At 31.2% G+C, this 18297-nt stretch overlaps 1 protein-coding gene across 1 annotated transcript in view; it reads left to right on the top strand.

Annotated features, from left to right (window-relative positions):
- Positions 1–18297, top strand: part of LOC130893320 (all trans-polyprenyl-diphosphate synthase PDSS1) — a 33332-nt gene that overhangs the window by 12180 nt on the left and 2855 nt on the right. Inside the window, exons 3-7 of the mRNA XM_057799325.1 lie at positions 3247–3386; positions 4120–4261; positions 14106–14195; positions 14597–14728; positions 17538–17732. Coding sequence (XP_057655308.1) covers positions 3247–3386; positions 4120–4261; positions 14106–14195; positions 14597–14728; positions 17538–17732 — 699 coding nt within the window. The remainder of the gene's footprint in view (positions 1–3246; positions 3387–4119; positions 4262–14105; positions 14196–14596; positions 14729–17537; positions 17733–18297) is intronic.

The raw sequence follows: 18297 nt of genomic DNA, 5'->3' as shown, positions 1-18297 counted from the left end.
TTCGTCGCTGAACAGTATGTTTTCAAAGTTGTGAAATCGCTGCATCATTTCGTTCGCAAAATTCAGTCGATTAGCATAGGCCGTATCCTTCAATTCTTGAACCAATTGAATTTTACAGGCTTTTAAATGCAAATTTTCCTTTAAAATCAAATGTAAGGACGATTTTTTGATGTTTAACGGTTTCGGACGGATTTTAACGAACCGACGCCTCAACTACTTCTTCAACTGTTTCTCCATCGCGAATTGAACGAGGGCGACCAGAGTTTTGAATTGTAACTGTCGCACCTGTATTCTCAAACATCCCGATCCATTTCCTAATGTTATCGTCACTTGGCGTGGCGTGGCGTGTACGATATTCCGCACGATACAGACGTTGAATCACCGTTACGATAATACGCTCGTACGCAAAATGCGCCATGCGTCACCGAGTACTGTTCCATTTTGACTAAAACTCCACAAAATGGCGGACGCCACGAACCCCTCCCCGCTCCCTTTCGTCGCTCCGTTTCGAATGTGGCGCGAAAACAAATACCCGATACTCTTTTTGGACACCTTGTATAAGTGATATAATATTCTTTACTTTTTGAATAACCTTCGTATATATTACATTATGTGTGCGCGCGTATAACCGCATTACGTATACGGGAGATTGAGAAATATTAACTGAAAATTGCGTCTTCCATTAGCAAATACTAATACTACAATAATTATAAATAAAAGAATTTTAGCTTATTTACGGTTTTTTTTGTGTCATTGTCATGTGTGTGGAAAATGGGCGTTTAATGAGAGAAAATTAATGTTTGACAGCAAATCTTATTCCGTTTAATGATATGTTACAAAAAAAAGTCGATGGTGCGTTTAATTACAATTGTTTCTACATATTAAACCATGACTCGTTGTACACCGAATGTTTATAAACCAATCGATTACGTACATTATTTTTCATTTATGTGTATAATGCCAAATGACCTTTACTCTCACATAATTATTTTCATCGTATGTAAGTGTGGATTTAATTCCTTCAGGTATCGGAATTACTGGCGGCAATTCTGAAGGTTTCCTTTGGAATGGCTTCCATCTACTCTGGTGTGATCTTCTCCATGTATACAGGTTGTTTCGGCAAAAAATTCTTGTACGACCCCTACTATGTTCATGTAGTGTTATTGATGGTATAAATAATACTACACCACTATCTGAAGGGCAGGGGCGGCTCGCGCCCAATGGTTAACAATCCGTAACATCCAAATATAGCAGAAATCAATCGATTTTTTAAACAAAAAGTTACTCTATGTTTAACTCGATATAATGTATGGTTTAGCGGATATATAGACTTTGTACCGTTCGCCATAAAGAGATATACTGAAGAAAATTATCATAAATTGTAATTATTTATTGAAAATACTTACAGGAGGTATAAAAACACAATCAAATATTTCTAATCGATGTTTCAAGACCTCCTGTAAGTATTTTCAATAAATAATTACAATTTATGATAATTTTCTTTAGTATATCTCTTTATGGCGAATAGTTTTCAACGATCTAAAAGTCTACATATCCGCTAAACTATAAATTATATCGAGTTAAACATAGAGTATCTTCTTGTTGAAAAATCGTTTGAAAAATTCATTTCCGCTATCATTAGATTGTACAGGTTTCATTTCATATGTTCCAATATATAAAAAAGTTCTGATTTCGCAACTTTGAATGCATATAACTCCGAAACGATTTGTCGTATGAGAAAATTTTTTCATGCCACAGCATTCGAGTCATTTACTCACTCCCGAATTTTTTGCATCAAGTCCCCGAGACACCCTATCACCATATCTTGTCCTGGTATCAAATATTCCGCAAATTTTGAATTGACATATTCCATAAAATTACTGATGCCTGTTTTTTGTACTGTTTTCAAATGTAACATCCAAAATAATTGGTTGAATCTTCTTCTATTCTTCTAGTAAACACATTATTAAAAAAGATATTTTGGTATTTGTACTAGTAGACCAATAACCCCGCACATTTTGCAAAACCATAGGTCCCAAAACAACTCATCCGTGAAAAAATTGTGACGGTTCTTCGATGTTGAAAACTCGTGTCCCTGGCTTGCCTCCAGATTGTATTTATAATATTTTAATATGGTTTCGAATGACAGGGGCAGTGAAAAGAAGAAAACCAAAAAAATATGAGTGAAAATGGCCGCAAACAATATTTTTCTAATACGACGTTAAATATTAAACATAACTACAACACGTGTGATTTTATTTTATTATTATTTCAAATATTCAATTAAAATTGAAAACATTGCAAATTTTGGTGGTAGCGTTACGAAATTTGGCGATTGGATTTTTAAATTTGGCGGATCCGTCAAAATTTTGACAAATGAAATAGTGGGTTGCAGTAAAGAAGATTCTAGTGAGATGTACAGTTATTATATTAGAAATGAGGTTCTTCTTCTTCTTTTTTTGTAAAGATTATAGATAATAGACCAACACCACAAACAAGTATACATTTTGGTATTACTAACTACACTAAAAGGATCAGATTTATACTTCCGTGTACTATATAGTTTTAAGATCAAGTTGTTGAAATGTGTATGAGATAATGGTTGATATTCATTAATTCAGATTGTAAGAAGTAATTTTCAAAAAATCCGGGTTCTTTTTTTATAAGGATTATCAAAATTTATCATTTATTATCAATCACTTCCCTTCCCACAATCCGACGATTTGATTATAATAAAAAGTAAATTAGATGATCCCAAAAAAACGAGGCTTGTCCATGAATATGATTCCCAACGAATTTTCATAATGAAAAACATGTTTATTGGCATGGTGTTTGGAAAATTTTTCTTATTTTTCGACACGTGCGGTAATTCTATACAACTATTCGTAACAGTTGTTAATTTAACATCGATGTAGTTAACGTTGCAATAAAAATTAACATCGTTATTAAAAATCGGGTTCTGAACAATCTTCTTCAGTCCCTCTTAAGTATTTCTCCAATTAGGGATGTTAATCGCTGTGTGGTAGCTTCCACACGTTGCCGTTTGTTGTTATTTGTCAGAATTTTCGGTACGTACCTTGCACAAACCTTATAAGCGGTTTCTCGAAATGCCAGACGATAGTCGATAGATTTTTTTCCACAAACACCTCACACAATTGATGACAAATGATTTTTTGATTTTAAATTGGAAATTAACGTACCAATTTATCGGGATACGGGGTATATATGCGGATAATTATTTTCCAGGTACTTAGACGAAATACATTCCAAGATAATTTATACGAAATAGCCACATATTATTTCGATGGACATGGGAAAGCGATCAGGCCTATGGTGACTATATTAATGGCAAGGGCAATCAATTCACACATGTACAAAGAGAACAGGTTAGAAATTTATCTAATATTTTTATATATAAAAATTTTCTATCGATTATTCGTAAATTATGAACAATTATATGGATATACAGAAGATAACGAATATTTTATTGAATAATTAACAATTTTGGACGACTTAGCTAGGTTAGCGTTTTCTCTTTCACATGGTACATTATCGTCGTTGATTAAAGACGCTTTGTCACACTTTCACCTTTTTCGAATATCGAATCATTTGTAATTTTCGAAATAATTAATATAATTGTGTAAATGTCCTTTTAAATTGTTTAAATACAAATAATTTTTGGGTTTTTTACGTCCATCCTATACCAATATGATTAATTAAATGTAAAAAACAATTGACTTTGATAAAGTATTCGAAATATATAAAAAATTCGTTGATATCGGTGTATCGGGAGAATCGAATAACATAGATAAAAGTAGATATTCTGTGTTGTAAATTCAAATGAATCGCGAAAATATATTAGTTCCGCCACGTACCATCGAAGGCACTAGCATCGAAAATAAATCCGCCATATTGTTTCCACTGAATAACAACCTAAGTTTGCATTTCTTCTTAGGATGTTGTTCTGTGCCTCAAGCTTGACAGCTGACAGTCGTTAACCTGTCTGTAGCAGCATTAGTTTCTATAAACTTCTGACTATTTCTATGTCTCGTACACGCGATCGAATATGACTGTAATCGGATAAAATTCAAAAATGTATATGTTTTTTTTTTGATCCAGTGGTCTTTTATCATCGCAAAGAGAAGTAGCGATGATATCAGAAATGATCCACACGGCTTCACTTGTCCATGACGATGTAATAGATCAATCAGATTTCCGAAGAGGTAAACCGAGCGTAAACGTTAGATGGAATCACAAAAAAGTGAGTTAACACTTTTTTTTTAATTATTATTATTTATAAACATATAGTTTATAATTGAAATAATATGTTACAACATATATTATTAGCTCAGTGAACATATTTATAAATTTCTCCTTTATTCCAATTCTACGTTTTTTTTTCTTATCATGTCAATCTATTTTTATAAAAAGTGAATAATCAATATTTTCTGTAAACACTTTCTGCATCGTTTCATAAAGAAAAAATCCATGGAAAATTTTATATGAAACCCCAGAAGCAAAAATTAATAAGTTGAAGATCTAAACTTTTTAGTGACGAATGTTTTGCACAAAATTTAGGAGTTTGATTTATCATAATTATACAATATCGAAATGGCTTTATAAACAACAAATTGTTTATTTTCTGGACATCAGTTAGACAAGCCCTTTTTATGTCAATTGCATTAAAAGGTTGAGTGGATTGGACACACTTCGCATTTTTCGAAACAAAAATATTTCGCACAAAAGCGTTTACCATAGGGTGGAGAAGGAATACCACGTCTTAATCTCTCAAAAAGAGGAAAACCAAGACTTTTTCTAGAGAAAGAGCAGAAAAACTGGTATAAAAAGCAAAAGACAGAGTTGGAGTGTCCTACACACCAAACTAATTAGCACACATACCAATATGCTGTCATCGAGAAGCAAAAAAATTATAATCTGGTGTGCAATTTCGTCGAATTGGATATTCAGACCTCATGTGGATCGAGTAAGGGGGGAAACTGTAGATTCCGAAAGCCTGTCTCACTAAATAATTTGATTCCGTACGTGAACATCACGTTGAAGACGTTATAATCTTTTGACCGGAATTATCGTCTTGCCGTTATTCAAGTGCAGCTCAAAATTGACTAAAATTCACCTCAGGTCTGTCCAATTGAAGATTTCCGGACACTTTTATGTAGCAAAGTGTATGACAGCCAAGCCGGAAATCAACGCAGCTGTGCTCCATCTTGTAAATGCCACGTTTTTTGCTTAAATTCTTAAATTTACGTTTTTCGAGAACTCTAACGAATAATACTTCTTCTTTTACCATATTCCTGGTTAACAATGGATCCAAATGTCTATTGCGAGAGTCTATACTGGCCAGAGTACGAGGTTAGCTACTCGATTTTTGCAATATGGCAACGCTGATGTGAATATGTCAAATCTGACGTCTAGGGTCACGTTTTTTGCTTAAATTCTTAAATTTACGTTTTTCGAGAACTCTGACGAATAATACTTCTATTACCATATTCCTGGTTAACAATGGATCCAAACGTCTATCTCTCCAGTCTGTACTGGCCAGAGTACGAGGTTAGCTACTCGATTTTTGAAATATGGCAACGCTGATGTGAATATGTCAAATCTGACATTGCGATAATAAATATTGACATTTTTAATGGTGAACGTACTCAGAACGTGTTGAGCTACGAGTGGTATTTGGATTAAACCAAAAGCAGTGCACCGATCAACTCGCTTCGACTTTTTTCGCTGGTTTTCCGAATTGACTCGTGGTCGTATTCACTACAGGATGAATTTCGTAATGGTCGTTCAAAATCGCAAGATGTGACATACCGAGAGATTGAGGCATACTTGGGCATAAGGTCCACTCGTATATATACAGTATTGCATGAAAATTTGGCAGTCAACTATTCGTGGATCGATGTGTATGAAGAAACTTAACAACAATCGACTGTATGGATCTTTCAAGACGTTTGCGAAAATTTGAGAAACTAAACGCAGACAACGAATTATTCTCCACGACGAAAATACGAGTTTTCACACATCAATTCAAACAAAAACGTTTTTTAATAGTCATCAAACATCTAATTGATGGGTCATTCGACGTACAGTCTTTGTTTGGCACGCAATTATTTCTTTTTAATCCCGCATACCAAAAATAAATTACCTGAAGAAGCAGTTGATGCGTTGAAATCACATTTTTTTTGGACATCTAGTATACAAAAGTATTTTAAAAGATTTCTTCGAGTCTTTCGAATGTGTCATATTAATTTTGAAAGATTCCGTATGCGTGAACCTTGCAAAAAACTTTCATTTGACGACATCACTATCAGTTGAATTTTAATGAAATCTCACTATAATTTGTACTCGGACTACGTGTGTCTGTCGTTGAAATTTTTTCACGTGCTCATCTATTTTCATCATATTTGACCAACTTAAAAGGATAGTAGTCGTGACGTAATAACGTTTAATTTCGGATCGACGGATTTAACTTTCGCGTGATTTTTGGATGTATACAATAAGCAAACTTTTGAAATACGAAAACGGTATAGAGAAAATCCTAATACTGGACATTTCGCTCATACAAATGCCAATTTTATTTTTAAATCGACAACCAGATATAATTTACTTCAATATTTATAATATAAAACTGCGTAATACATCGTACAATTGGCGAACTTCACGTGTCGCCAGATGGCGTTGAATTTGGCTTCTATAGCAGTAAATAAAACAATGTACTGTAAAGGTGTTTAGTTTTATTGTGTATTTAATAGTATTTTATTTATTTTTATCATTTCCGTGACTTCCCAAACATGTTTGTGTGGTTAGAACAAAAAGTTGTGTTTAAGAATCTGTCTAAAAATGACGAAAATTGACTCTTTTTAACAGCATTGAACATAATGGAGTCCCCTCGTTTTTTGGCTCTAGAAAATCGAAAAATCATACGATTTCGATGATTTTTTTTTCAAAATCTTCGTTTTTACAGCGGATTTATGTGAAAAAATATAGGACTTATGTCACCTGGAGATTTCATATAGATTTATGACTTTAAATGTCATCATAAACGCTCAGGAAAATCGAAAAATCATTCGATTTCGATGATTTTTTTTTCAAAATCTTCGTTTTTACGGCGGATTTATGTGAATAAATATAGGACTTATCTCACTCGAAGATTTTATATGGTTTTATGACTTTAAATGTGATTATAAACGCATTTCTTCGCATATAATCGTTCATAAATCGAATAATCATCCGATTTCGACGATTTTATTTCAAAAATCTTCGTTTTTACGGCGGATTTATGTGAATAAATATAGGACATATCTCACTCGAAGATTTTATATGGTTTTATGACTTTAAATGTGATTATAAACTCATTTCTTCGCATATAATCATTCATAAATCGAATAATCATCCGATTTCGACGATTTTATTTCAAAAATCTTTGTTTTTACGGCGGATTTATGTGAAAAAATATAGGACTTATCTCACTCGAAGATTTTATATGGTTTTATGACTTTAAATGTGATTATAAACGCATTTCTTCGCATATAATCGTTCATAAATCGAATAATCATCCGATTTCGACGATTTTATTTCAAAAATCTTCGTTTTTACGGCGTATTTATGTGAAAAAATATAGGACTTATCTCACTCGAAGATTTTATATGGTTTTATGACTTTAAATGTGATTATAAACGCATTTCTTCGCATATAATCGTTCATAAATCGAATAATCATCCGATTTCGACGATTTTATTTCAAAAATCTTCGTTTTTACGGCGTATTTATGTGAAAAAATATAGGACTTATCTCACTCGAAGATTTTATATGGTTTTATGACTTTAAATGTGATTATAAACGCATTTCTTCGCATATAATCGTTCATAAATCGAATAATCATCCGATTTCGACGATTTTATTTCAAAAATCTTCGTTTTTACGGCGGATTTATGTGAATAAATATAGGACATATCTCACTCGAAGATTTTATATGGTTTTATGACTTTAAATGTGATTATAAACGTATTTCTTCGCATATAATCGTTCATAAATCGAATAATCATCCGATTTCGACGATTTTATTTCAAAAATCTTCGTTTTTACGGCGTATTTATGTGAAAAAATATAGGACTTATCTCACTCGAAGATTTTATATGGTTTTATGACTTTAAATGTGATTATAAACGCATTTCTTCGCATATAATCGTTCATAAATCGAATAATCATCCGATTTCGACGATTTTATTTCAAAAATCTTCGTTTTTACGGCGGATTTATGTGAAAACATATAGGACATATCTCACTCGAAGATTTTATATGGTTTTATGACTTTAAATGTGATTATAAAATCATTTCTTCGCATATAATCATTCATAAATCGAATAATCATCCGATTTCGACGATTTTATTTCAAAAATCTTTGTTTTTACGGCGGATTTATGTGAAAAAATATAGGACTTATCTCACTCCAAGATTTTATATGGTTTTATGACTTTAAATGTGATTATAAACGCATTTCTTCGCATATAATCGTTCATAAATCGACTAATCATCCGATTTCGACGAATTTTTTTCAAAAATCTTTGTTTTTACGGCAAATTTATGTGAAAAGATCATAAAAATCATAAATGCACTTCTTGAGATGGAATCGTTTACAACTTTTGTGCCAAGAATCGACGAAGTTCATATGTTTTTTTTGTTAATCTACAAAAAAAAAACGATTATTTTGAAAAATAAAAATCAAATAATAATTGTTTATTTATAAATTTTTTTGAAAATCAACTTTTATCGTTAGTAATGGTACATAAAATTTATGTATTTAGTGAAATTATACTTATTTCTTTGGTCTACACAAAAAAATGAATATTTAGAAAAAAAAAATATTATGTACAACTGATGAATCTTGAATGTTAAGTAACTTAAAATAATATTTATGATTTCAAAAGTTGATATTTTCATGTTTAATGGCAAAAAAATATAATTTATTTGTATTTCAAACAAATCATGGATAAAATTTTCAATGAATGATCTCAAAATAACAAAAATAAAGGAAATTAACTGTATATTATATTAAAAAAAAATGAACATTTAAAGACCTACAACTAATATAAGTTTTTTTATTCCCATAATTTTTTTCGTAAATCCGCCGTAAAAACGAAGATTTCACCAAAAAATTCATCGAAATCGGATGATTTTTCGGTTTTCTGGAACCACGAAAGTATAAAATTACGAAAAAATTTGTGTGTACAGAGTACAGACGTCAGTTCTAACTTCCCTTGCTCACGAGATAAAAATTAATCTGAATGGGTAGTTAGAGATTAGAAATGCGTTTGTTCTTATGGATGCCTGCCCTGCCCAGCTACAATGGAATTTAAAAATTCGGTGAAGGCGCTTATTTTTTATGAATGACGGAATTCGTTTCATCTCAAGTTTTTATAGCAGGCGGTTTATTTACATGTTTTCTTTTGAATAATTTCTAGGAAGGTCTATTTATTTGTTTTGTTTATTTAATTTTCTGGAAGTTTCGAAAATTATATTTGGGGTATATAAATAAGTTTAAATTCCTTTAATTTCTTATTTCTTATACCTTTTGATATATTAATACTTCGAAACGTTCTTGGTTTTAGGTTTCTTCTGTTCTAAAATTAGTTTTTTTTCATAATTTTTAAAAATTTTAAAATAAAAGAGACCTAAAATCAAGAACATTTAGATGCATTAAATAAGTTTATTTCGCACAGTTGAGTTAATCTATACCAAATAGTCGTAGTGAACAGAGAATTAGCAAAATAATCGAAGAATTTAAATAAATTATTTAAGTGATAGTGATAAGTGAATAGTTAAGTGTTTAAATAAATTAACAACGTAAAAGACATTCTACGAAAATACGAAAAACATTACATCATCTTACTATTTAGATTAGAATTACAAATAACACTAACTAGTTCGTATTCTGGTTTTATTGTGAAGTTTGAAAGAAAATCAACAGATGTCGCCCACTTATTGAATTAGTATGAGGTCACTTTTTAACGTTTTCATACTTCAAAACTCGTATGGAGTAAGAGCAATTAAGTTCTAACTTAATCTAATAGAGTTTGAAACTTAAAACTGGAGGTATACTCCATCAGCGTTCCTTAGGATCTATTAAATAGATTTCACTAAAGTTTAACGTGCACACACAATATCTGCTTTTAAATTAAAAACACTAAACTCAAAGTGATTGAACCTCTTGGGTCTTCTTTCTAACCCAAGGAGTTGGATATCCTCTACATTGACGTGATGATGGAACTTTTATTCGTGATTTTTGACTCATTTTTCGACGCTCTGATGCAACAGTGTCCATTTCCAGTTCACTATAGCTAATTTACTAAGTGGCATCTAGTATGAAATTATTATTTTCCTTAATAATAAATTTGATAGCTCGAAGACAATTACATTAAAAAAATATGTGACTGAAGTGAAAACGTATTTAAGATTATTGGTTTTGAGAACTTCGGCGATTTTGCTGGAGTTTCTGAAAATGCTGGTTCAGGGAAATCGACTGTGGGATGCGTGCCTTCAGCATTTTCTTATAGAAACCTATGTTGGGTGACGATATAATTCATGTAAATATTTTACACGGGAAAGAGGATATGGTAAATTTAAATTTACAAACCAGTTTTTGGTTTCATAAAAACAAATCCATTATATACCGCAAATAAATGTATATTTGCTTTCTCTTAAACTATTATTTTACATAAGATTTCTGTTTGTAAATTTTCGAAATTATACAACGTCTGCCGTTACCTTTTCTAGTAGTCATATCGGTCTTTGCTAATATGTTTAATAATATACCGGTTTTAAATGATTACGGATTATTTTCTATACCTTCTACATTAGTGAGAGAACACGTTTTGTTTAATACAAAAAATGCGGCGGCCTACAAAATATTATACAGGGATGGGATTTCTTTTTTTCGTACCACAAATTTTGACCGTTACCCAAAATAAAAGCAACTATTTTAACGAAAACTTTCAGGTAGTCATTTATTCGATGCTTTCTATACAGGGTAGGGCAGCCCTTTTGACTCCCGATCGATACTAGGCTTTTGGGAAAACTACTATTTTAAGTCTCCAAGAAAAATTTGCTAGTATTCTTTGACTCCGTTTCCCTTGATCGCGTTTCTTTATGGAAATGTCCTGGTGGAACAAATTTGCCGGAAAAATCCACACGAGTGTCCAGATTATATATTTAGGAAGATCTATTATATCCCAAAGCTTCAAAGTCTTTGTAATGTTCCGATTTACGCTTTCCTAAAAAATTTTTCACAACGTTTACAAAATTCCGTTTTTCTTCAAAGCTCTTATCCTTTATTGACCTTCAAATGTGCCCTACTCAATTTTTTCCTCTCTGGGTTTGGGGAGTTTCTTTTTCATATATACAATTTTTTTTATCTCTACTGTTCCATTTGGACACGAAACAACAAAATACCGTTTAACCAAGGTGTTATCCAATCAAAAGTTAATTTAAAATTTGAAAGTTGAAATGATCCTAGAAGCACCTGGCCCAACAAGGAAAACACAAAAATTTTGGAACAAAGTATATTTATTTTTCAACGTACTGTCCTTTTAGCTCCTTACACAGAAAATAATCTGATGGTGCCGAATCTGGCGATTAGGGCGCATGAGTTCATCATCTTCTTCGTCATTCAGCCTTATCTCGTCCACTACTGGACATAGGCCTCCTCCAAATGCTTCCAGTTTTCTCTGCACTGAACGGTTGCTACCCAATTTGTCCGCATTCTCTTAATATCGTCAGTCCATCTCGTAGGGGGTCTTCCTGGATTTCGTCTGTCTGTTCTCATGAGTGCATGAGTTAGCAATTCATTAATTTTGCATATTACAACAACAAATGTTGAGCTGGTGCATTGTCTTGATGAAACAACACTTTCTTCTTAGCCGTTTTTTCTTGATTTATTCGCTCAAACGTTGCATAATTATCGCCGTTGATAGTTTTTCTATAAAAACCGACGCTATGACTTTGCCTGCAGATGAAACAGTCTTTGCCCTCTTCAGAGCCGGTTCTCCCAATTCAATTAATTAATTCTTTTGTTTTGGGTGTAATCTGATAGACGGCGCAAAAATTATCAAACACTCGATGGAATCATCTTCACGACTCAGTTTTTGTTCCATTGTGAACAAACGCGGCACCCATCTTGCCCACACCTTTTTCATGTCCAAATTTTCAGTTAATATGCGATGTACCATACTACTATGTCTGCTAGCTCGCGCTTTTCCAGTCGACGATCATTCAGTACCACTTAGTGGATTGTCTTCAACATCTTTGGAGTCGTCACCTCATTTGGTGGACCATTGCGGTGATGGTTCAGCCTCGTTTAAACTCTGCTACCTAATATTTTACTGGGGAGGCGTCTCACCCCGGATTTTTCGATAAACGAATTACAAGGTTGATTTTTTTATGTACGGATAGGAAGGCCGAATATGTACGGCTTGCGAACCGACATATTTGTAACGTTTATTAATATTATACCCCAAATTTTAAGTATTTCAGCATATATATGTAAAATTTTATCTTGATTCGGTACTGTTTGTGTGTTTCAATTCCCTTCACACTTTACTAGTTTTATATAATTTTCTTCTCGATTGCGTATAGTAATAAATATATTTTAGTTATTAGGGAGTGGCAGTTTCTTCTGTTTTGTGAAGGTTATATTCATATTATCGAAAGAAGTCTATATTGACATACTTATTTCTATCTTTAAGATAATTTAATATTCATTGTTTGGTATTGACTTTTTAATAAAATGACTTTATCCTTAAGCGTCCATTATATATATCGTTTTTTGTTTTTCCATACAAATTTTTATCTAAAAAAAAACCGAAATACTTGCTGAAATAGAGGTTATGTTAGATACTTTACAATTTTTATCGCAAAGTTAAACGCTAATAACAAATTGCCTGTGGATCGAAACTCTTTAAAAGAAAACCAACAAAAATATTCTGCATACAAGGTTGCAAATTATGAAAATTTGTTTTTTTATAACAAAAAATTAATAATCTTCTTTCCTTTAATGATAAAAACATTTATTCAGCGTGATTATGTTGTATGAAGACTTATTACATTCAAAACCACTAAGTACATTCATATTTGTACTAATTTTTTTGGAAACTAACTTGGAAAACTTTAGAAAAAAAGATTTGTGTTATAGTTTCGAAATCGTTGAAAGTTTTTCTACGCGCAAAGTATTCAGTGGAGGTCGTTAAGTCTTAATGCGGATCAACCGCCTATCCACCTCTATTAACGACGATAACATCAAAAAAGTTGAAAAAAGGATGCTTGAAAATCGTTGTGTGGACATCCAGTAGATAACAGATCATCCCTTATGGATCCACTCAACATATTTTGGTTGAATAATTAGCAAAAACATCGTCGGTTTGAGATCGCCAAAGAGATGTTTAATAGCGTAGCAGAGGACCATAAATTCGTCAATTGTATCATCATCAAATCCTCTTTTGACTGAGATAATAAAGACTTGTATTAAGATACGGAAAAAAGATTGTTTTTTTGGTCAATCCGGGTCAAGTGGTATGCCTAGTCCTAAAAATCACCCTCGATATGTTGAATCCCCAATTCCCTAGAAAATTTAATTGTGATTCATGTGAATTGAAGGGGTTGTATTAACCAATAACATGCTTGTTTAATTCGCTATTGAATTTCTTTCGAATAAAAAACAAAATTCCTTATATAGATGAACAATCAATAAACATGTGTGTTAACAAAGTGATTTTCCTACAATATTAATATCAATTAATTAGATTCAATTTGTTTCCAAATGATAATTACGTACGAATGTCATTCATTAGGATTTATAAACAATTATATTTATTTATAAATCAAGGTAATAATGACCTTGTCACAAATTAGATGCACCGTGAGATTTCATTTAATAATATTGGTGCATAATTATAAATGAAATGTTTGCATTTCAATTATTTATACTCGGAATTGATTCAAATAGCGTAGGTTAATTTACCTTCTAATTTAATATCGAATGAGAATAACACATTGTAATGTTCTTGACTCATTTTAAATAATTAAATAATTTCTAGGTTACAATGGCGGGTGATTTCATTTTAGCAGTAGCGTCGATGTTGATAGCTAGGTTAAGAAACAATGACGTCACATCCGTTTTAAGTCAGGTAAGTTCCATATGACGTTATGCAGCTATTGGGCAATTGGTTCTATCATTTGCTTCCTGTTTAATCCGTTGTTTTTTTCCAGGTTATATCCTGTTTCTTTATTCCGTGTCTTTTTGGGTTTGCCTGTTCTTTTTTGTTATATCAACTTAACTGTTTTGTTCCCCCTTCAATCTCATGATGTATCCAGACTATATCAATTGTTTTTGCTCAATTTTTTGCACTTAATTCGCGTCTAATTGTGTCGTTCCTTATTTTATCTAGCCTCTTCACTACTCGATATTTTAATTTCGTACTTTATTTTTTCCTGGTTCAATTTGTTGGTTAGAACCTAGGATTAGCAACCATAGATCAGCCATATCATCAACCATATCTACTTTTTTGTATTTTGTTTAATATTTTAGGTTGTCACAGATCTAGTCCAAGGTGAATTTATGCAGTTGGGATCCAAAGAAACAGAAAATGAAAGATTCGCACACTATTTACAAAAAACTTATCGGAAAACAGCATCATTAATTGCCAATTCTTTAAAAGCTGTGAGTATATTCTCCATATATACTTAAATACAAATTAAACTTGAATTAATTTTTATATTGGATATATTCTTCGGATAAAATCTATGCCAGTTACTGTCGGCACATTTTAACTGTTATTTAACTTAACTGTGATGTCCTATCTGTGATTTAACTTCATTGATGTTCATTTTAACTGTGATGTTTTATTTTCGATTCAACTTAATTGATGTTTATTTTACCTATGATTTAACTTATCGGTGATGTTTTAACTGTGATTTAAGTTAACTCTGATGTTTCATCTGTGATTTAACTTAACTGTGATGTTTTAGTTGTGATTTACCTTATCGGTGATGTTTTATCTTCGATTTAACTTGATTGATGTTCATTTTAACTATGATTTAACTTAACTGTGATGTTTTATCTGGGATTTAACTTAACTGTGATGTTTTATTTGTGATTTAACTTATCGGTGATGTTTTATCTTCGATTTAACTTGATTGTTGTTCATTTTAACTGTGATTTAACTTAACTGTGATGTTTTATCTTCGATTTAACTTAACTGTGATGTTTTATCTGGAATTTAAGTTAACTGTGATGTTTTATTTGTGATTTAACTTATCGGTGATGTTTTATCTTCGATTTAACTTGATTGATGTTCATTTTAACTATGATTTAACTTAACTGTGATGTTTTATTTGTGATTTAACTTAACTGTGATGTTTTATTTGTGATTTAACTTATCGGTGATGTTTTATTTGTGATTTACCTTATCGGTGATGTTTTATCTTCGATTTAACTTGATTGATGTTCATTTTAACTGTGATTTAACTTAACTGTGATGTTTTATCTGGGATTTAAGTTAACTGTGATGTTTTATTTGTGATTTAACTTATCGGTGATGTTTTATCTTCGATTTAACTTGATTGATGTTCATTTTAACTATGATTTAACTTAACTGTGATGTTTTATTTGTGATTTAACTTAACTGTGATGTTTTATTTGTGATTTAACTTATCGGTGATGTTTTATTTGTGATTTACCTTATCGGTGATGTTTTATCTTCGATTTAACTTGATTGATGTTCATTTTAACTGTGATTTAACTTAACTGTGATGTTTTATCTGGGATTTAAGTTAACTGTGATGTTTTATTTGTGATTTAACTTATCGGTGATGTTTTATCTTCGATTTAACTTGATTGATGTTCATTTTAACTATGATTTAACTTAACTGTGTTGTTTAACTGTGATTTAACTTAACTGTGATGTTTCATCCGGGATTTAACTTAACTGTGATGTTTTATCTGGGATTTAAGTTAACTGTGATGTTTTATTTGTGATTTAACTTATCGGTGATGTTTTATCTTCGATTTAACTTGATTGATGTTCATTTTAACTATGATTTAACTTAACTGTGATGTTTTATTTGTGATTTAACTTAACTGTGATGTTTTATTTGTGATTTAACTTATCGGTGATGTTTTATTTGTGATTTACCTTATCGGTGATGTTTTATCTTCGATTTAACTTGATTGATGTTCATTTTAACTGTGATTTAACTTAACAGTGATGTTTTATCTGGGATTTAAGTTAACTGTGATGTTTTATTTGTGATTTAACTTATCGGTGATGTTTTATCTTCGATTTAACTTGATTGATGTTCATTTTAACTATGATTTAACTTAACTGTGATGTTTTATTTGTGATTTAACTTAACTGTGATGTTTTATTTGTGATTTAACTTATCGGTGATGTTTTATTTGTGATTTACCTTATCGGTGATGTTTTATCTTCGATTTAACTTGATTGATGTTCATTTTAACTGTGATTTAACTTAACTGTGATGTTTTATCTGGGATTTAAGTTAACTGTGATGTTTTATTTGTGATTTAACTTATCGGTGATGTTTTATCTTCGATTTAACTTGATTGATGTTCATTTTAACTATGATTTAACTTAACTGTGTTGTTTAACTGTGATTTAACTTAACTGTGATGTTTCATCCGGGATTTAACTTAACTGTGATGTTTTATCTGGGATTTAAGTTAACTGTGATGTTTTATTTGTGATTTAACTTATCGATGATGTTTTATCTTCGATTTAACTTGATTGATGTTCATTTTAACTATGATTTAACTTAACTGTGATGTTTTATCTGGGATTTAACTTAACTGTGATGTTTTATTTGTGATTTAACTTAACTGTGATGTTTTATTTGTGATTTAACTTATCGGTGATGTTTTATCTGGGATTTAACTTAACTGTGATGTTTTATTTGTGATTTAACTTAACTGTGATGTTTTATTTGTGATTTAACTTATCGGTGATGTTTTATCTTCGATTTAACTTGATTGATGTTCATTTTAACTGTGATTTAACTTAACTGTGATGTTTCATCCGGGATTTAATTTAACTGTAATGTTTTATCTATGATTTAACTTAATTAATGTTTATTTTAACTGTGATTTAATTTAATTGACGTTTATTTTAACTGTGATGTTTTATCTGGGATTGAAGTTAACTGTGATGTTTTATTTGTGATTTAACTTATCTGATTTTTGTTTTAACTGTGATGTGATGTCGAATTCATCTATTTCTATAAGTAGTTTCCATAAACTTTTAAGAGAAACGTCGTTAATGAAATGTAAAAAATTTGATGTTTATAGATAGTGGTTTTTGTAATTTAACAAATTTATTTAATAATCTCATTTATTCGAAAAACTCTGGTACCTACCCTTAGAAAAAACTTGGGAGATAAAATTACATTTAATACCTTTTGTTTGTGACCGAAGAGAGTTTATATACCTGTACATGTATACGCTTAATTCCCAGGTTGCAATTTTGGCAGACGCCGATGAAAAACTAACAGACATTTCGTATCAATATGGAAGAAATCTAGGACTTGCTTTTCAATTAGTAGACGATCTTCTTGACTTTGTATCTTCTTCTGAAGCTATGGGTAAACCTACAGCTGCAGATTTGAAATTAGGTTTGGCAACTGCACCTGTATTGTTTGCTTGCGAAAAGGTAAATCAACCAAATATTCTAACATTTTGTAACATATAATATTTAAATAATTTCCGTGGGTTTCTTTGCCCTAAAATTTTACCTCTTGACTGATTCTTGTAGTATGAAAATATAATAAAATTTTCTTTAAATTGAATTTTTCAACACTAATTTTGGTAATTATCAAATATCCAACAATTATGAATCAATTTGAGGTAAATAAAGTTGAAAAATAAATATTTACTTCGTTTCTTTGGATATTAGAATATAGGGTGTCCCCATATGTTCTTTGGACCGAAAAAATAATTATGTACACTATGAATTTTTATTGGAAGAAGGATTATTTTTTTACAAATCACTTTATCCACAATTTCGTTCTTGACTTTTTTCATCCATCTGATATGTCCAGTGGCGTACCAAGGTCTAGTGGCACCAGGGGCGGGATATTATCTTGTCACCCCCTCAGAAATAAATTTGAGCATATTTTCTAGTTCAAATTCCGCCCACAAAAAATTTTTTAAATTACGGACTTGCCACCGTTAAAACACGGTGTTAATAATTCATTCATGGATAAATTTCGAGCTGC

The sequence above is a fragment of the Diorhabda carinulata genome, chromosome 4 (genome assembly GCF_026250575.1).
Source record: "Diorhabda carinulata isolate Delta chromosome 4, icDioCari1.1, whole genome shotgun sequence".
Classification (NCBI taxonomy): domain Eukaryota; kingdom Metazoa; phylum Arthropoda; class Insecta; order Coleoptera; family Chrysomelidae; genus Diorhabda; species Diorhabda carinulata.
This window is presented reverse-complemented; position numbering and strand designations above follow the sequence as displayed.